The sequence below is a fragment of the Littorina saxatilis genome, linkage group LG8, assembly GCF_037325665.1.
Source record: "Littorina saxatilis isolate snail1 linkage group LG8, US_GU_Lsax_2.0, whole genome shotgun sequence".
In the NCBI taxonomy this organism is placed as follows: Eukaryota; Metazoa; Mollusca; class Gastropoda; order Littorinimorpha; family Littorinidae; genus Littorina; species Littorina saxatilis.
Window position 1 is genome coordinate 69,937,093 of NC_090252.1, and position 21,196 is coordinate 69,958,288.

Below are 21,196 nucleotides of genomic sequence, written 5' to 3' on the forward strand. Positions count from 1 at the left end.
CATCACACACACACACACACACACACACCACACACACACACCACACACACACACACACGCACGCAAGCACGCACGCACGCACGCACGCACGCACGCACACACGCACGCACACACACACACACACACACCACACACCACACACACACACATCACACACACGCACGCAAGCACGCACGCACGCACGCACGCACGCACGCACACACACACACACCACACACCCACACCACACACACACCACACACACACACACACTAATTAAGACAGATAGAAGAGCAAAAACATTTGTATTCAAACATGTTACAAGTGAGTGATTTTGTTGTTGTTGACAAATGCCTTTTTTTGCATTCTACTTTACAAGCACACAGTAAACATTGTAAACGACAGTCAGACTAAAAAAGTTCAGAATCACACTCAAAACGTATGCTCATAGACTGACATAATGAATAGTCAGTCATAGCTATTGTTGAAAGAATTCTGTAGCCTACTGCATATCAAAGTTATTCACATGTGTCTTTACGTCTATAGCACACATTTTCCCATCGCACGCACAGTGAAGTATCACTATCACTAATACTTGCTAACTAACTGTGCTCAGTGTTTGTTTATTTCCCTAAAGAGCGAGCTAACTGGGCCAAGCAGTCCACGTGACGGTGAACACAAGCCACGTGTCATTTCTCACTGTCAGCAAACAGCACAGCGTAGCAATCCCTCACGCCGAGAGCAATCTAATTAGAGAAGTGTCTACTTCACAAGCTGTCACGTGACTCTCACTGCTTGTGGTCAGTTACTTCAGGTCACTGGTGTTTCAGTGAACAATCCATCACATCCTTGAAGGCTACAAGTGCTACAGTGAACGCTACAACACAGCGGTAAAGTCACAGGTGTCTAGTGAACGCAACATCACGGGTGTTTCACTGAGCGATAGCATACACCTTAGCGCTACAGTCACAGGTGTTTCAGACCATGTCAGCACAGGTGACAGGTGTTATAAGCAACAAAAGACCAATAGACCACACCGCAGTAAATGACACAGGTGTTTCAGTGCACAAAAGACCACAGCGGTAACGGTCACAGGTGTTTCAGTAAACAATATACCATTACGGTACTTGTCATTATTGTTTTAACAGGGTGACCAGCGACGAAGGTCACACAAGTGGTGCACGTGTAGTGAACATTAAAAAGCCGTGCATCTCAACAAATAAATGCAACAGGGGAAACAGTGTTGAAGGGCAGTCAGCGTGCCAAGATCTGAATGACGTAAAACACAAGCACGATGACGTCAATTGTTGTTTTGCGTCATAGAACGTGACGAAATCTTGCAAGGAAATCTCCAAGTGATAACATTCTGTGAACAATCCGCGATACCAACCAGGAAGTAAAACACGTGTTTTGGGCGACACTAATGTTGTTGTTGTTGTTGTTGTTGTTGTTGTTGTTGTTGTTGTTGTGTCGTTGTTGTTATGATTTCCTAAATCTCCTCCGCTTGTTGGTGGTGGTTGTGGTTGTTGTCGCGTCGCTGGTGGTGTCGGTGGTCGTTGCGGTAGTGGCAGTGGTAGTGGTTGTTGTGTTAGGTTGTGGCGTGGGTAGTCGTAGTGGTCGCAGTGGTTGTTGTATGGGATGGTGGGGTGGTGGTGGTGGTGACAGGAGGCGTGCGGACCATGATGAGCTGTGTGGTGCAGCGTGATACTGCTTCCAGCCTGTCATCATGATCAGTCACCTCATCAGTTATCCCGTCATCATCATCAACCTGAGCTCTGTCCTGTAACACGGCCACCACGCGCCGCTCCAGGCCTCTCACCCAGTGATACATCGCTACTGTCACTGTGTCCGTTGCCGCCACCGCCACGTCCTGCACAGCTCGCTCCCACCTCGCCCTGTTGTGTAGGTAGTCTTGATCCCCCAACACACTCACCGGTACACCTGCAGCCTTCAGTCCCTGCACCACGCCGCTAGCTGGTGACGTCACCCGCCCTGCCTCACCCGTGACGTCATCATGTAGATCGCCGCTTCTGGTCAGGACGAACACATCACTGTAGCTCAGCCGGGAGGGACTGTTGGCGACGATGCTACCTGCAGGGAAAGACCGTTGGAACGGTTAAACATCTAGCCAGATAAATATTGATATATGCAAGCAAACATCTGTTACATTTCAAGAAACAACACATCCGTATACTTGTTTTCTGACCCCCCCCCCCTCACACACACACACACACGAGCATGCACGCGCACCTGAGTTATAAAATCATCTCAAAGTTTGCAATTTTCAACAAACACAGACAGCAAAACTAAGACGTCATGACGTGATTCTGTATTTTACGTCAATTGAAATGACGTAATTATGGTTGATGTGCTTTTCTTCTGTTTTTCCTGGCAGACTGAGTTTCTCGTGTGTGAGTGTGTGAGGCGGGGGGTGGGATGATAAAACACCTGTAGGGAATCGGGAATGTTTACCCTTCACTCAAACCTCCCACAATCACCACCACCACCACCATCATCATCATCATCACCATCACCACCACGACCATCATCATCAGCTACACAACTCACCCACACCCAGACGGCGCAGCACGGCAGCGATATCCTGACCACACTGTGCGCAGTCCACCGGCCACCGACCTGTGTGAGCGTTGCCATGGTGACTCAGCCGTATCACGCTCAGCCCGTCCCCAGGGGCAGGCACGCCGCTGTCGCTGTAGTCGTGGACTACGTCATACCCTTGAACTCCTTGCTGTATTTCACGAAGGACGGCGGGCGCCGAGCGGAGGGGGACAGTGAACACCTGTGTCTGCAGTGCTGGGGGTATGTCGTCGTTATAAACAGAGGCACACCACAGGTACAGGTGTGGTACTCGCTGCGCTAGCTGTGATACCAGCCGTATGTGAGCTGGACCAAAGCCAGCACTGTGACACAGAATGGAGACATGGTGTTAGAGATGTGTGACACAGAATGGAGACATGGTGTTAGAGATGTGTGACACAGAATGGAGACATGGTGTTAGAGATGTGTGTCACAGAATGGAGACATGGTGTTACTGAGATGTGTGACACAGAATGGAGACATGGTGTTAGAGATGTGTGACACTGAATGGTGACATGGTGTTAGAGATGTGTGACACAGAATGGAGACATGGTGTTAGAGATGTGTGACACAGAATGGAGACATGGTGTTAGAGATGTGTGACACAGAATGGAGACATGGTGTTAGAGATGTGTGTCACAGAATGGAGACATGGTGTTAGAGATGTGTGACACAGAATGAAGACATGGTGTTAGAGATGTGTGACACAGAATGGTGACATGGTGTTAGAGATGTGTGACACAGAATGGAGACATGGTGTTAGAGATGTGTGTCACAGAATGGAGACATGGTGTTAGAGATGTGTGACACAGAATGGAGACATGGTGTTAGAGATGTGTGACACAGAATGGAGACATGGTGTTAGAGATGTGTGACACAGAATGGAGACATGGTGTTAGAGATGTGTGACACAGAATGGAGACATGGTGTTAGAGATGTGTAACACAGAATGGAGACATGGTGTTAGAGATGTGTGTCACTTTCGCATAACAGATTGTCAGGTGATGATCATAACCAACAGCAGGCAAGGTTAGTCATGACAAAATTTGAGGTACAACCAACAATGAAGTCATTATGATCATATGCACATTCTCATGGTGATACCACGCAAATACAGTGGTGTAAGATTCACGAATGAGTCGTTTACAACACTCTCTCTCTCTCTCTCTCTCTCTCTCTCTCTCTCTCTCTCTCTCTCTCTCTCTCTCTCTCTCTCTCTCTCTCTCTCTCTCTCTCTCTCTCTCTCTCTCACACACACACACGCGCGCGCGCACGCAAGCACACACGCACTAACACTCACACAACACACACACACACTGACGCGCGCGCACGCAAGCACACACGCACTAACACACGCACACAACACAAACACACACACACACACACACACACACACACACACACACACGTATGAACACTAACCTGCTGTCAAAGAACGCCTCGTCGAGCAAGACGTAGAGGTGGCCGTTCTTCATGCACGCCACGAGGTCGGTGACGGCCTTCTCCACATCTTCCTCCCTGTCCCAGAAATTGTGTTGGTGGTACGACACGCTGCCTGGTGTCAGGGAAGGCGTCGGGCCCGCGCTAATCGACATCTCCAGCTGTTGTGTGATGGATGTGCTGATGGCCAGGGTGTCGTAGCCTGTTGAGAGGACGTGCACATCGTGCCCCTCTCGCAGCCACCTCTCCCCCTGCAGCACTAGCACCACCGTCTTACCTGTCGGAACACAACAAATATTTAGATTAATATGTTGTAAAACACTCGGAAAGTGAAGCAATGTAACATGCAGACGCGACTTGCACATTCGGTCCATTCGCTGCCACCTCAACCCCGGTAGTTTAAGCACCACCGTCTTACCTGTTGGAAACCACACCCCATATTTAGGTTAATACAATGCAAACCAATGTGACAACAAGGCAGTGCTACTTGCACAGACGACTTGCACATCGTGGCCCTGGTGTTAGGAAAGATGTAGGCCCACGATCAGCCACCTCCACCCCTGCAGTACCAGACCTGTCATACCTGTTCACACACACAATAATAATGATATATTACAAAGCATTATAAACGCAAGGCTCTGTCACATTACGACCGTCTTACCTGTTCGCACACATAGCAAAGTGTCAGAAAAACTGCAATAATAACAAAAATAGATACCACTGCCAAGAAAAACAGATAATTTAGAAAGCATATTCTGATTTCATGGAGACTAAATCAACATGTCAAGTTTCAAACTTTTCTCAGAGTCAGCTACATGCCTTTCCTTCAGTTGACAATTGTCCATGGAGTTACACACACAGCGTGCACGAAACAAACCGTTCTCTGATCAAGCTGGAACCTTCTGGCAGGATGACCATAAAGTAAAACTCGACAAAATAACGTCACAAACATTGCGTCATGCATTCACCAAAGACGTCATTTGAGCAAACTAACTAGAATCGGCGCACTGTAGGGAAATCAAAAACATGGTTTTGTCAGGATCGTTTGCCGCAACAAGGACGACGATAATGATTGCTGTAGTTAATGATGATGGTGGAGACGGTGACGGTGATGATGATGATGATGATGATGGTGGAGACGGTGACGATGACGATGATGATGATGATGATGATGATGATGATGATGATGATGATGATGATGATGATGATGATGATGATGATGGTGGTGACGGTGACGATGATGATGATAATGATGATGATGGAGACGGTGACGGTGATGATGATGATGATGGTGGAGACGGTGACGATAATGATGATGATGATGATGATGATGATGATGATGATGATGATGATGATGATGATGATGATGGAGACGACAATGACGATGATGACGACGATGATGATGATGATGATGATGATGATGATGATGATGATGATGATGATGATGATGGTGACGGTGACGATGATGATGATAATGATAATGATGGTGGAGACGGTGACGGTGACGGCGAAGGTGACGGTGCAGGTGATGATGATGATGATGATGATGATGATGATGATGATGATGATGATGATGATGATAAAGCGAACTAAACAAAATGATATTTCTAAAGAGCATTTGCGGAGGAAGCAGCAACAGCAACAGTAGTAGTAATTGTTTTGATGGTGGTGGTGGTGGTGGTGGTGGTGGTGGGTGTGTTCATGTTTATAGCAGTATTAGCACAGCACCCTTCACACACATGTCAGCAGGTGTACGCTGTAACCATCATTCAGGTCATGTTGTTAACCCGTGATTTGTAAAACATTTTGGTTTTTACAAATCACGTAAATGCGCCCGGTATTTTCTTGTCATCTCCAAAGTCAAGGGATCTATAAAAAATCCAAAAAAATCATTACTTTATTGTCCCATCGCTGGGAAATTCGGGTCGCTTCCTCCCAGTGGAAAGCTAGCAGCAACAGAGTCGCGCTACCCCAAAGTCAAGGGATCTATCAGATTTTGTTTTAAAATTTAATTTCTCATTACTTTATTGTCCCATCGCTGGGAAATTCGGGTCGCTTCCTCCCAGTGGAAAGCTAGCAGCAACAGAGTCGCGCTACCCCAAAGTCAAGGGATCTATCAGATTTTGTTTTAAAATGTTCTCATTACTTTATTGTCCCATCGCTGGGAAATTCGGGTCGCTTCCTCCCAGTGGAAAGCTAGCAGCAACAGAGTCGCGCTACCCCAAAGTCAAGGGATCTATCAGATTTTGTTTTAAAATGTTCTCATTACTTTATTGTCCCATCGCTGGGAAATTCGGGTCGCTTCCTCCCAGTGGAAAGCTAGCAGCAAGAGAGTCGCGCTACCCCAAAGTCAAGGGATCTATCAGATTTTGTTTTAAAATGTTCTCATTACTTTATTGTCCCATCGCTGGGAAATTCGGGTCGCTTCCTCCCAGTGGAAAGCTAGCAGCAACAGAGTTGCGCTACCCCAAAGTCAAGGGATCTATCAGATTTTGTTTTAAAATGTTCTCATTACTTTATTGTCCCATCGCTGGGAAATTCGGGTCGCTTCCTCCCAGGGCAAAGCTAGCAGCAACAGAGTCGCGCTACCCCAAAGTCAAGGGATCTATTAGATTTTGATTTAAAATGTTCTCATTACTTTATTGTCCCATCGCTGGGAAATTCGGATCGCTTCTTCCCAGTGGAAAGCTAGCAGCAACAGAGTCGCGCTACCCCAAAGTCAAGGGATGTATTAGATTTTGTTTTAAAATGTTCTCATTACTTTATTGTCCCATCGCTGGGAAATTCGGGTCGCTTCCTCCCAGTGGAAAGCTAGCAGCAACAGAGTCGCGCTACCCCAAAGTCAAGGGATCTATCAGATTTTGTTTTAAAATGTTCTCATTACTTTATTGTCCCATCGCTGGGAAATTCGGGTCGCTTCCTCCTAGTGGAAAGCGAGCAGCAACAGAGTCGCGCTACCCCAAAGTCAAGGGATCTATCAGATTTTGTTTTAAAATGTTCTCATTACTTTATTGTCCCATCGCTGGGAAATTCGGGTCGCTTCCTCCCAGTGGAAATCCAGCAGCAACAGAGTCGCGCTACCCCAAATTCAAGGGATCTATCAGATTTTGTTTTAAAATGTTCTCATTACTTTATTGTCCCATCGCTGGGGAATTCCGGTCGCTTCCTCCCAGTGGAAAGCCAGCAGCAACAGAGTCGCGCTACCCCAAAGTCAAGGGATCTATCAGATTTTGTTTTAAAATGTTCTCATTACTTTATTGTCCCATCGCTGGGAAATTCGGGTCGCTTCCTCCCAGTGGAAAGCTAGCAGCAACAGAGTCGCGCTACCCCAAAGTCAAGGGATCTATCAGATTTTGTTTTAAAATGTTCTCATTACTTTATTGTCCCATCGCTGGGAAATTCGGGTCGCTTCCTCCCAATGGAAAGCTAGCAGCAACAGAGTCGCGCTACCCCAAAGTCAAGGGATCTATCAGATTTTGTTTTAAAATGTTCTCATTACTTTATTGTCCTATCGCTGGGAAATTCGGATCGTTTCCTCCCAATGGAAAGCTAGCAGCAACAGAGTCGCGCTACCCCAAAGTCAAAGGATCTATTAGATTTTGTTTTAAAATGTTCTCATTACTTTATTGTCCCATCGCTGGGAAATTCGGGTCGCTTCCTCCCAGTGGAAAGCTAGCAGCAACAGAGTCGCGCTACCCCAAAGTCAAGGGATCTATCAGATTTTGTTTTAAAATGTTCTCATTACTTTATTGTCCCATCGCTGGGAAATTCGGGTCGCTTCCTCCTAGTGGAAAGCTAGCAGCAAGAGAGTCGCGCTACCCCAAAGTCAAGGGATCTATCAGATTTTGTTTTAAAATTTTCTCATTACTTTATTGTCCCATCGCTGGGAAATTCGGGTCGCTTCCTCCCAGTGGAAAGCTAGCAGCAACAGAGTCGCGCTACCCCAAAGTCAAGGGATCTATCAGATTTTGTTTTAAAATTTTCTCATTACTTTATTGTCCCATTGCTGGGAAATTCGGGTCGCTTCCTCCCAGTGGAACGCTAGCAGCAACAGAGTCGCGCTACCCCAAAGTCAAGGGATCTATTAGATTTTGTTTTAAAATGTTCTCATTACTTTATTGTCCCAACGCTGGGAAATTCGGGTCGCTTCCTCCCAGTGGAAAGCTAGCAGCAACAGAGTCGCGCTACCCCAAAGTCAAGGGATCTATCAGATTTTTTTTCATTTTTTTCTCAGTACTTTATTGTCCCATCGCTGGGAAATTCGGGTCGCTTCCTCCCAGTGGAAAGCTAGCAGCAACAGAGTCGCGCTACCCCAAAGTCAAGGGATCTATTAGATTTTGTTTTAAAATGTTCTCATTACTTTATTGTCCCATCGCTGGGAAATTCGGGTCGCTTCCTCCCAGTGGAAAGCTAGCAGCAACAGAGTCGCGCTACCCCAAAGTCAAGGGATCTATCAGATTTTGTTTTAAAATGTTCTCATTACTTTATTGTCCCATCGCTTGGAAATTCGGGTCGCTTCCCCCAAGTGGAAAGCTAACAGCAACAGTGTCGCGCTACCCCAAAGTCAAGGGATCTATTAGAATTTTTGTTTTTTTCTTTCCTTACTTTATTGTCCCATCGCTTGGAAATTCGGGTCGCTTCCCCCAAGTGGAAAGCTAACAGCAACAGTGTCGCGCTACCCCAAAGTCAAGGGATCTATTAGATTTTTTTGGATTTTTTTCATTACTTTGTCCCATTGTTGGGAAATTCGGGTCGCTTCCTCCCAGTGGAAAGCTAGCAGCAACATAGTCGCGTTACCCCAAAGTCAAGGAATCTATTAAAAAATATATATAAAAAAAATATTCATTACTTTATTGTCCCATCGCTGGGAAATTCGGTTCGCTTCCCCCCAGTGGAAAACCAGGAGCAACAGAGTCGCGCTACCCCAAAGTCAAGGGATCTATCAGATTTTGTTTTAAAATGTTCTCATTACTTTATTGTCCCATCGCTGGGAAATTCGGGTCGCTTCCTCCCAGTGGAAAGCTAGCAGCAACAGAGTCGCGCTACCCCAAAGTCAAGGGATCTATCAGATTTTGTTTTAAAATGTTCTCATTACTTTATTGTCCCATCGCTGGGAAATTCGGGTCGCTTCCTCCCAGTGGAAAGCTAGCAGCAACAGAGTCGCGCTACCCCAAAGTCAAGGGATCTATCAGATTTTGTTTTAAAATGTTCTCATTACTTTATTGTCCCATCGCTGGGAAATTCGGGTCGCTTCCTCCCAGTGGAAAGCTAGCAGCAACAGAGTCGCGCTACCCCAAAGTCAAGGGATCTATCAGATTTTGTTTTAAAATGTTCTCATTACTTTATTGTCCCATCGCTGGGAAATTCGGGTCGCTTCCTCCCAGTGGAAAGCTAGCAGCAACAGAGTCGCGCTACCCCAAAGTCAAGGGATCTATCAGATTTTGTTTTAAAATGTTCTCATTACTTTATTGTCCCATCGCTGGGAAATTCGGGTCGCTTCCTCCTAGTGGAAAGCTAGCAGCAAGAGAGTCGCGCTACCCCAAAGTCAAGGGATCTATCAGATTTTGTTTTAAAATTTTCTCATTACTTTATTGTCCCATCGCTGGGAAATTCGGGTCGCTTACTCCCAGTGGAAAGCTAGCAGCAACAGAGTCGCGCTACCCCAAAGTCAAGGGATCTATCAGATTTTTTTTCATTTTTTTGTCATTACTTTATTGTCCCATCGCTGGGAAATTCTGGTCACTTCCTCCCAGTGGAAAGCTAGCAGCAATAGAGTCACGCTACCCCAAAGTCAAGGGATCTATTAGATTTTTTTTCTCATGACTTTATTGTTCCATCGCTGGGAAATTCGGGTCGCTTCCTCCCAGTGGAAAGCTAGCAGCAACAGAGTCGCGCTACCCCAAAGTCAAGGGATCTATCAGATTTTGTTTTAAAATTTTGTCATTTCTTTATTGTCCCATCGCTGGGAAATTCGGGTCGCTTCCTCCCAGTGGAAAGCTAGCAGCAACAGAGTCGCGCTACCCCAAAGTCAAGGGATCTATCAGATTTTGTTTTAAAATTTTCTCATTACTGTATTGTCCCATCGCTGGGAAATTCGGGTCGCTTCCTCATAGTGGAAAGCTAGCAGCAACAGAGTCGCGCTACCCCAAAGTCAAATGATCTATTAGATTTTGTTTTAAAATTTTCTCATTACTTTATTGTCCCATCGCTGGGAAATTCGGGTCGCTTCCTCCTAGTGGAAAGCTAGCAGCAAGAGAGTCGCGCTACCCCAAAGTCAAGGGATCTATCAGATTTTGTTTTAAAATTTTCTCATTACTTTATTGTCCCATCGCTGGGAAATTCGGGTCGCTTCCTCCTAGTGGAAAGCTAGCAGCAACAGAGGCTTCCCAGGTGTGTGCGTGTTTAGGTGTAATCAGCCACCTGCACTTATGGCAGAATGACCGAGGTCTTTTACGTGCCACAGTGGTGACACGGGGGTGACACGGGGGGGGGGGGGGGGGGGGGGACATGGATACAAACAAGTGATTTTTGCGAAAGGGCGGAATCAGAAGGGCTAAGAGGGCAATAGCACCCCTGCCCCCCCCCCCCCCCCACCCCCCATTGGCAGGCTGGATTTTTTTTTTTTTTTTTCTTTGTTTTTTTGACCTCAGTTGCATGCAAGGTTGCTTCAACCATCTTTTTTGCCTCTTTCGTCTTTTTTTTCTTATTTTATTTTATTTTTTTTCCTTTCTTTTTGGGCGGTGAGCATATCCTTCTTCATCGGTCTCTCTTTTTTTTTTTTTCTTCAATGAAATTTTAATTTTGTTTTCTTTTACATTACAGGTTACATTTCCATTAAATTACTTTTTAATTCAACAATAATCTAACTATAAGGACAATGGGGATAAACCTTTCGTAGCGCAAGTTCTTGTTGAAATACAATTTCCAATGGAATATGCGATTTAGTTTTCTTAACTTTGCTAATGCACATTTTTGCTATCAATAAAACATGGTTAATTAACGCTGATTCCTGACATTTTTCAATTCCGAATAATACATCTGTAATAGACAATAAGAAAGCCCGACCTGTCAGACTGTTCAACATTTGTTCAATATAAGTCTAAAACCTTCTAATTCGGGGACACTCATAGAAAAAGTGTTCCATGACATCCAAAATATGTGGGCACTCGTTACAGTTTTTTGTTTGACTTACTTTCCTTTTATGTAATAAAATATTGGTGGGATATAAATTGTGACACATTTTCCAATGCAACACACGCAGGCGCACTTCTTTTGTCACCTGTCGTGGCAACAACCACGTTTGTTCGACAAAAACAAAATCTAGTTTTCTTTTCAAAAAATCGATTGCATGAGATTTTGCAATGCTATAATTCCGTTTTGAATATAACTTAATTAACTTGGGTTTGCTTTTAAACACATTCAATTCATCATCAATCATATCTACATTAACTATAATTATGTGCTGGGTTGTCTACAATCCAATCTTTCCATTCATCACAGCATTGTATTCAAAAAAGGTTATTGCAGGGTTTTGCTGCACAGTGATCTGTACATCTTCACATAACAGAAACTGAATTCTTTCAACATTCAACAAATCATTTATAACATTAAAACCTTTCTGGCGCCATTTTACAAAATCCAACACTTTACCTTTCAAACTAAATCAGTCTATTATTAAATAACAGTTGATTACCAACATCATTTCTGTCAACTTCCTCCAAACCTACTTTATTTTTATTGTCAAGATATGTCAAAAATACCTCTTTCCAAAAATCATTTTGAACTTTTTCGATTCCTTGTAATTCCTTTTGTGTGCAATTAATTTTTGCCAAATGATTAAAATCTGTTAATTGTTGAATGTGCCATTTTGGGATTGCACTCCAATTTTCTTGACCTGCTTCATGCAACCGTCCAATCCAATTTAAATAAAACACTTTCTGTATATCAAACATATTGATCATTTTCAATCCACCATGCTCATATTCAGACTCCATAATTTTCCTTTTTATCTTTTCAAAGGCTTTTTTATTACTATATTGTTTTTGCCATACAAATTTGTATAGTTTCGTGTTTAGCTGTGTGAGAACTTGCTTTGGAAGACCAACAGACTGCATAATATACACAAATGGGGAAGTCATAAACGTTTTAATAACTGTTATTTTTCCCTGTATACTGAGATCTCTTTTACTCCACTGTTTAATCATGGCGTCAAGACTCTCCATTTTGAATTTCCAGTTTTCCTCGATGTCTTTTGCCATTTTACAACTACTAAATTTAATCCCTAAAATTTTAATCTCCTTAACCACGTGGAAAGGCAGATTAGGTTCCGTTGGTTCTCTCCCCATTCTCAAAGCTTTCGTTTTATCTAAGTTTAATTGTAGCCCTGAGACTTTGCTAAATTGGTTCAATATGTTCATTGCTATGTTAGCATCATCTCGGTTTTTTAAAAACAGGGTTGTATCATCTGCCATTTGTTTTATCTTTATGACCGTTCCATCCTGATTAATCATGTTCGGTGTAATTATTCCAACTATAGGGCTGTTTCTTATCTTAATCGCCAACAATTCTACCGCCAAGACGAAAGCCAACGGCGAAAACGGGCAACCTTGTCGAATTCCACTAAATACGTTAAAACTCTCCGATAACCAACCTCCATGATTTATACAGCTTGTAGTACCTTTTATCAAAATCTCCACCCACTTTTTAAAACTAGATCCAAATCCAAATCTGTCAAAAACATTAAGAAGTAGTGACTTTGATATACTGTCGAAAGCTTTTTTTAAATCCAGGGCAAGCAGATAACCCGCCTTTCCACTAACATTAAAGTAATTAACCGCATCGTCAATCGTTCTAATCACTGTTGATATATTTCTGTCTTTTAGGTAACCAACCTGATCTACACTGATTAGTTCATTAATTACTAAACCCATTCTTCTTGCCAAAACTTTAGCTAGAATCTTATAATCAGTATTAGTTAAAGTAATTGGTCTCCAATTACTTAATCGTTCTCTATCCAAATCTTTTCCTTTATGCAACAATATTATCACCCCTTGATTTTGCGTATATGATAACTCTTCCCTTTCAAATGATTCATTAAATGAATCAACAAGCAATCTGCTTATCTTGCTCCAAAATACTTTCATGAAATCAATAGAAATTCCATCAACCCCGGGGGCCGAGCCATTTTTCATGCTACACAGAGCGTCGGCTGCTTCTGCGGGATTTACTAACCCCTCACATAAACGTGACTGTTCTTCACTAAGGCGTGGAACAAATTCTTGCGACAAAAATTCCAAACTATCTTTTACCGTATTTTCAGAATCAGTTTTCAGACTATACAAAAGTGTATAATATTCTTTTTGTTCTTGTAAAATCAATTTCTGGTCGGTTATTGTTTCACCCGCTAAAGTGCTGAGGCGTGACATAATGTTTTTCTTCTTTTGTCTTTTTTCTAAGTTACAAAAAAATTTTGTGTTTTTTTCCCCCTCTTCTATCCACTTCACCCTAGCTCTAACCTGTGCACCCCTTGCTTTTTCTAGTTCTAATAATTCTAACTTTTGTTTCAATTTTAGTAATTCTGTTTGCAACCCATTATTTTCAATCTTATTAATCAATAATCTTTCCAGTTCTCTTAGGCGGGTTTGTAACCTGATTTCTTCATTTTTCCTATTACACGACTGTTTTTTACCAAATTCAATGCAGAAATTTCTTATCTGTACTTTTGCCAATTCCCATCTGTTTATTGCTGAGGCATCATTCTCGGCTTCTTCAACCAAAACATCCAGAAGTGAATTCATTTGTTCCAGAAAATGTTGATTTTTCAAATAACTGTTGTTGAACCGCCAGTAACCTGGACCTCTAATAAAATCCTTGTCATTCATTTCGACAACAACAGCTTTGTGATCTGAACTTGGAACACAAATATGATCTGCTGATACACACGATAACAACACTCCTCTAGATACAAAACAATAATCAAGACGCCTGGCAACAAAGGGGTTAAATCTGTTCCAGGTATAATCTTTTTCATCATCATGAAAGTATCTCCATATGTCAGTTAAGGTATTGGTTAAATCTGTGAAAACTTCAATTTCTCTGTTACTATGAGGCCGGCCAGAAATAATGTCAAGTTCATTGTTGACCACACAGTTAAAATCACCACATAAGATAAACTGGTCGGTTTCAAATTCATCCACAATATTTCTAATAGAACGGAAAAATGCCATTTTCTCATTTGATTCATTTGGAGCATACACATTTATAATATTAATGCACTGTTTTCTGTATTCTACAGAGATAACAACAACCCGTTCTTGTTTTTTAACTAATTCAATTTTTCCATCAAAATGTTTTGACGTCAAAATGACCTCACCCTTACTGTAACATGTTCCAGCTTGTGCAAATACTTCCCCTCCCCATTGTTTTTCCCACAATATTACATCTTTACAACTTATGTGTGTTTCTTGCAAACAAATAATATCAAACTTTTTTTCTCTCAAAAATTTAAACAACGTTGTTCTTTTCCATTTGTTTCTCAGTCCTCTACAATTCAACGAACATATACGCAGTTTACTTGCCATTTGGGCATGATACGTTGGTAGTGAACGTAGTCATATCAAGTCTACACAGACTAAATACCAAAATCGTGATCAAAGGGCTCGTCCGTAATCCAGTCCAAAATCGAAATCCAAGTCCTGACACTGACAACCCGTTATCCCCACCTCTCTCCTTCATCAGGTACCTCTCCTTCACCTTCTACCCATCCCTCTCCCTCTCCCTCTCCCTCCCCCTGTTCTTCTCCTCCCAGTGGAAAGCTAGCAGCAACAGAGTCGCGCTACCCCAAAGTCAAGGGATCTATCAGATTTTGTTTTAAAATGTTCTCATTACTTTATTGTCCCATCGCTGGGAAATTCGGGTCGCTTCCTCCCAGTGGAAAGCTAGCAGCAACATAGTCGCGTTACCCCAAAGTCACGGGATCTATAATATTTTGTTTTAAATCATTACTTTATTGTCCCATCGCTGGGAAATTCGGGTCGCTTCCTCCGAGCGGAAAGCTAGCAGCAACAGAGTCGCGCTACCCCAAAGTCAAGGGATTTATAAGATTTTTTTCCTCTTTTTTTCATGACTTCATTGTCCCATCGCTGGGAAATTCGGGTCGCTTCCTCCCAGTGGAAAGCTAGCAGCAACAGAGTCGCGCTACCCCAAAGTCAAGGGATCTATCAGATTTTGTTTTAAAATGTTCTCATTACTTTATTGTCCAATCGCTGGGAAATTCGGATCGCTTCCTCCCAGTGGAAAGCTAGGAGCAACAGAGTCGCGCTACCCCAAATTCAAGGGATCTATTAGATTTTGTTTTAAAATGTTCTCATTACTTTATTGTCCCCATCGTTGGGAAATTAGGGTCGCTTCCTCCCAGTGGAAAGCTAGCAGCAACAGAGTCGCGCTACCCCAAAGTCAAGGGATCTATCAGATTTTGTTTTAAAATGTTCTCATTACTTTATTGTCCCATCGCTGGGAAATTCGGGTTGCTTCCTCCCAGTGGAAAGCTAGCAGCAAGAGAGTCGCGCTACCCCAAAGTCAAGGGATCTATCAGATTTTGTTTTAAAATGTTCTCATGACTTTATTGTCCCATCGCTGGGAAATTAGGGTCGCTTCCTCCCAGTGGAAAGCTAGCAGCAACAGAGTCGCGCTACCCCAAAGTCAAGGGATCTATCAGATTTTGTTTTAAAATTTAATTTCTCATTACTTTATTGTCCCATCGCTGGGAAATTCGGGTCGCTTCCTCCCAGTGGAAAGCTAGCAGCAACAGAGTCGCGCTACCCAGGTGTGTGCGTGTTAAAGTGTAATCAGCCACCTGCACTGCTGGCAGAATGACGTACGTCTTTTACCTGCCACAGGGGTGACACGGGGGTGGAGCATGGATTCAAACAAGTGATTTTTGTGAAAGGGCGAATTCAGAAGGGCTAAGAGGGCAATAGCACCCCTGCCCCCCCCCCCCCCGCCCCCCATTGGCAGGCTGGATTTGTTTTCTTTGCTATGCTAAAAATCGTAATATTTTACCAATCCGGCCCAAACCAACCCCCACCACCCAGCATAGAGGCTCTAAACAACAAATATTGATAATTATAAAAGGCATGTATTTCTCTGTGGAATGCGATATTTTACATTTTTACAAATCACGGGTTAACACATGTCCTACAATTACAAGTGCCGATTTGTTTTACCCGATTTCTGTCGACGAGAAGGCAAGCAAAACCTGGTGCCTCACACTATCCCAGACGTGCACCACGTGATAGTGAGACCGAATTTTTATCAAATGGCGGCAGGCTTCTGACCGAGATAAAACTCCATTAAAAGATGCACGACTTGGAACAAATCGCTCGCGCAACTTTGTCTGAAGGCTTTGTTAGCGGAGTGATCCCTCTTCAATATTACGTTATCTCTTACCGGCCCCAGATGTGAAACAAACGGCTGAGCTTAGTGTTCCCATGGCGACAACTCTTCTTCTACCTTGCTAATAAAGTTTAAGATGTGAAACAAACGGCTGAGCTTAGTGTTCCCATGGCGACAACTCTTCTTCTACCTTGCTAATAAAGTTTAAGATGTCAAACAAACGGCTGAGCTAAGTGTTCCCATGGCGACAACTCTTCTTCTACCTTGCTAATAAAGTTTAAGATGTGAAACAAACGGCTGAGCTAAGTGTTCCCATGGCGACAACTCTTCTTCTACCTTGCTAATAAAGTTTAAGATGTGAAACAAACGGCTGAGCTAAGTGTTCCCATGGCGACAACTCTTCTTCTACCTTGCTAATAAAGTTTACGATCCATGAGGACAGTCAAACATCGGCGGCAAGACCAACTACAAATAAAGAAACTAACAAAATTAAAATTTAAAGAAAAACTATCAAGAGAAGCTGTAAGCTTGTCACCTGTTCCTGGCGCTCCCGTAATGCAGACCCGTGGCGGGTCTCGGTTCATTAGGCCCAGCTGTTGCAGGGTCAGAACCAGAAGTGCTAGCCTTCGCCCCAGTTCCGCCACCGCCTGTCCTGCAGTCCGCACCTCCACACGTACGTTGTTGAAGCAGGGGACAGACACCGTAGTAGCCTGTCCAACGAACCTGTAATCCAAGACAAACAAATACAAAAAGAACACACACAAAACAATCAAGATAAAACCAACGATAACATATTAAGGCTTGAAACTCAAATAACAACAAAAACCATAACATTGCTCCAGCACTGTGACATAACTGACATGGTGGTGTCACTTCTCTCACCTGGCCACGATGTCCAGGTAAAGTTGATCAGTGAGCCGAGTGTCCACAGTACAGGCCATCCTGTGTTTCCACCAGGTGCTCAGCTGTGATAACACGGCGGGTGTCACGTGCCAGTACGATGCAGGCTGGGACAGTTGGTCTGAGCAACAGCACAGCTGCACGACCTGTGTCGTATTGGCTGCACCCAGGCTCTGACACACCGCCTGCAATGTAGAAATGCTTCTGGTAAAAATGCGTGACCAATTTTACACATCACGTCTCGACGATACTTTTTATATTTAGTCAAGTTTTGACTAAATATTTTAACATCGAGGGGGAATCGAAACGAGGGTCGTGGTGTATGTGCGTATGTGTGTGCGTGCGTGTGTGTGTGTGTGTGTGTAGAGCGATTCAGACTAAACTACTGGACCGATCTTTATGAAATTTGACATGAGAGTTCCTGGGTATGAAATCCCCGAACGTTTTTTTCATTTTTTTGATAAATGTCTTTGATGACGTCATATCCGGCTTTTCGTGAAAGTTGAGGCGGCACTGTCACGCCCTCATTTTTCAACCAAATTGGTTCAAATTTTGGTCAAGTATTCTTCGACGAAGCCCGGGGTTCGGTATTGCATTTCAGCTTGGTGGCTTAAAAATTAATTAATGACTTTGGTCATTAAAAATCTGAAAATTGTAAAAAAAAATAAAAATTTATAAAACGATCCAAATTTACGTTTATCTTATTCTCCATCATTTGCTGATTCCAAAAACATATAAATATGTTATATTCGGATTAAAAACAAGCTCTGAAAATTAAATATATAAAAATTATTATCAAAATTAAATGTTCCAAATCAATTTAAAAACACTTTCATCTTATTTCTTGTCGGTTCCTGATTCCAAAAACATATAGATATGATATGTTTGGATTAAAAACACGCTCAGAAAGTTAAAACAAAGATCGGTACAGAAAAGCGTGCTATCCTTCTTAGCGCAACTACTACCCCGCTCTTCTTGTCAATTTCACTGCCTTTGCCATGAGCGGTGGACTGACGATGCTACGAGTATACGGTCTTGCTGAAAAATGGCAGCTACTTGACTAAATATTGTATTTTCGCCTTACGCGACTTGTTTTTTTTTAAACAACAACCACCCGAGCATATTGCACAATTTTGCACGAATTAAAAACTATTCAAAAAGATCATCACTTTGCAAATATAATTCTCTCTCTCTCTCTCTCTCTCTCTCTCTCTCTCTCTCTCTCTCTCTCTCTCTCTCTCTCTCTCTCTCTCTCTCTCTGTCTCTGTCTCTGTCTCTCTCTGTCTCTCTGTCTCTCTCTCTCTGTCTCTCTGTCTGTCTGTCTGTCTCTCTCTCTCTCTCTCTCTCTCTCTCTCTCTCTGTCTGTCTCTCTCACTTGTTGTAACTTGGAATTTTTATCATCATCCAGAATCCGCTGTAGCTGAGCTTGGCTGACGTAAGGTAGGAAGAGAGTTTTCCTCACGGTCAGGCCGGGAGCAATGTCACTGACCATATGTCTGGTGTGCACCTCACACTTGTCCAGCTGCTTGACCGCCTTGGCAATAACCTTGACCACCTCTGTGTCCGCTCTGCTTGCCTTGGTCTTACCGACAGACTTGATTTCTCCGACCAGGATGCCATATTGTCGGTGAATCACCAGGATGTCAAAGTCTCCCTGCTTCCCGTGATGCCGAAGCTCCTTTGGTAAGTTTGCCGGCTTTGGGAGCTTGCCTGTGTGTTTGGCGTAGAACGGCTTGTTGAGGTAGTCCTTAAAGTTCAGCTCAGACACCACGAACATGACCTCCTTTCCGGAATCTCCGAGTTGCTGCAAGTTGTGCAGCACGTGCTGCTGTGCAAAGTCTGCCTGAATGTTGCCCTGCTGCTGCTGAAGCTGCTCACTAGAGGGCAGCACAAGCACTTCCTGATCAGTACCGGGTACTGTGTCCGTGTTATAAGGCACCCGGCTAAACTGAACCGGGGGAACAATGTAGGTGCAGGTGAGAGCGTCAGGGTACAGCTGTTTCACAATGTCCACCAAGTTGTCACGGGTGTCCTCACCGCTGTTGGGGCTCGCCATGATGCGGGATAAAAATAACTCTTCTAGGAAACTGTAAAACACAGAAACACGAGACCAAGAAACCGAAATAGAGTCATTGGACATACATCATTGTGGACAAGCACCCTGATAAAGATCGACAGCGTTCAAACCACTATTCAACTGATATTACTTTCTCTACACCTGTCCATATCTGACTGCTGTTTGATTTACATCCGGGTTTAAATAAAAAGCCTTGACCTTTGGTATGACATTAGAATGACGTCATAATTGTGTTGTTTGAATCTGATAAAGACGCAGATCACCAGACACGTGACATTCACACTGATCGCGGATAAACAACTCTGACATTTGACCAGACGATGCAGATTATTGAAACAGTGACTTAGCATGATAACAATAATCTCCAGGACCAACACAATATTTCTAACTATTTGACTGTTTTCATCATACCGTTTTCCCTGTGTACATAAAGTAAAAACTAGATAGTATTCGTCATGTGGAACATAACATGCTTTTCCGACCAATTTGACATCATAATGATATCATTTCACCTCACGTGAACTGAACCCGAACGGGTTCCTGTTTGATTGTAATGTCCCACGTACAATTTCAAAGTTTTCGACTGAGTGAAACTTTAATGAGACGACGAGACGCTGACGACTTCGACAAGAAGGCGCTTTAGGCAGAGCTACAACGTCTGTAAGCGCTGTGCGCATGATACTTTCCCTGTTTTTAAGCTATGGCACGCCAAAACTGACATTTTACCCGGTAAAATCTGTCTGTCTGTCTGTCTCTCTCTCCCTCTCTCTCTCTCTGTCTGGGGCGGGGATATAGCTCAGTTGGTAGCGCGCTGGATTTGTATTCAGTTGGCCGCTGTCAGCGTGAGTTCGATCCCAGGTTCGGCGGAAATTTATTTCAGAGTCAACTTTGTGTGCAGACTCTCTTCGGTGTCCGAACCCTCCCCCCGTGTACACTACATTGGGTGTGCACGTTAAAAATCCCACGATTGACAAAAGGGTCTTTCCTGGCAAAATTGCTTAGGCACAGTTAATAATTGTCTACCTATACCCGTGTGACTTGGAATAATAGGCCGTGAAAGGTAAATATGCGCCGAAATGGCTGCAATCTACTGGCCGTATAAAATTTCATCTCACACGGCATCACTGCAGAGCGCCTAGAACTGTACCCACGGAATATGCGCGATATAAGCTCATTGATTGATTGATTGATTGTCTCTCTCTCTCTCTCTCCGGTATGGATCAGACAGACGTATGTATGTGCGTGTCTGACTGTCTGTATTGTCTGTGTTGTTCCGTCTGTCTACGTCTAGCAAATCACCCGGACAGACAGACAGATACATACACACACATACACACAGACTAACCGAGAGAGACAGACAGCCACAGAGAAAGACTTAGACTTAGACTTAGACTTAGAACATTTTATTCACATAAAGGGTAGACATTTTAGGCCATAGGCTTAATCTTACAATGTGCCCTTTACATTCACACAAACACATATTCACGCGTGCGCCCGACTAGAATCATAGAAACATCAAACATACAGTAATAATAAATGAGAAAAGTAGTAGAAAATACATGAATGGAACATCAATAAAGCAATTACAGAATGGAACATTAATTACGCAATCACACTTGCGCACTCACACGCAGACGCACAAGGAGGAACACATATAGTACTAATAATAATATACACACAACTAAGTGCCATTCAACAAGCACACAGTGAGCCTACCAAGACAGGTAGATTTAGCATTATGTAGGCAGCAGTCGATATTTCAGAGTAATAAAATAATTATAATTAACAAAGCTAGCTACAATACCGGCA

At 43.3% G+C, this 21,196-nt stretch overlaps 1 protein-coding gene across 1 annotated transcript; it reads right to left on the reverse strand.

Annotated features, from left to right (window-relative positions):
* Positions 1–267: 267 nt before the first annotated feature.
* LOC138974276 (uncharacterized) lies at positions 268–20,327 on the reverse strand. The gene is made up of 6 exons (XM_070346999.1): positions 18,686–20,327; positions 17,293–17,495; positions 16,946–17,133; positions 4,000–4,294; positions 2,548–2,900; positions 268–2,070 (listed from the first exon to the last, which is right to left on the reverse strand). Exons 1-6 carry the CDS (start codon positions 19,448–19,450, stop codon positions 1,568–1,570), a joined length of 2,307 nt encoding a protein of 768 aa, XP_070203100.1. The 5' UTR covers positions 19,451–20,327; the 3' UTR covers positions 268–1,567.
* Positions 20,328–21,196: the final 869 nt, after the last annotated feature.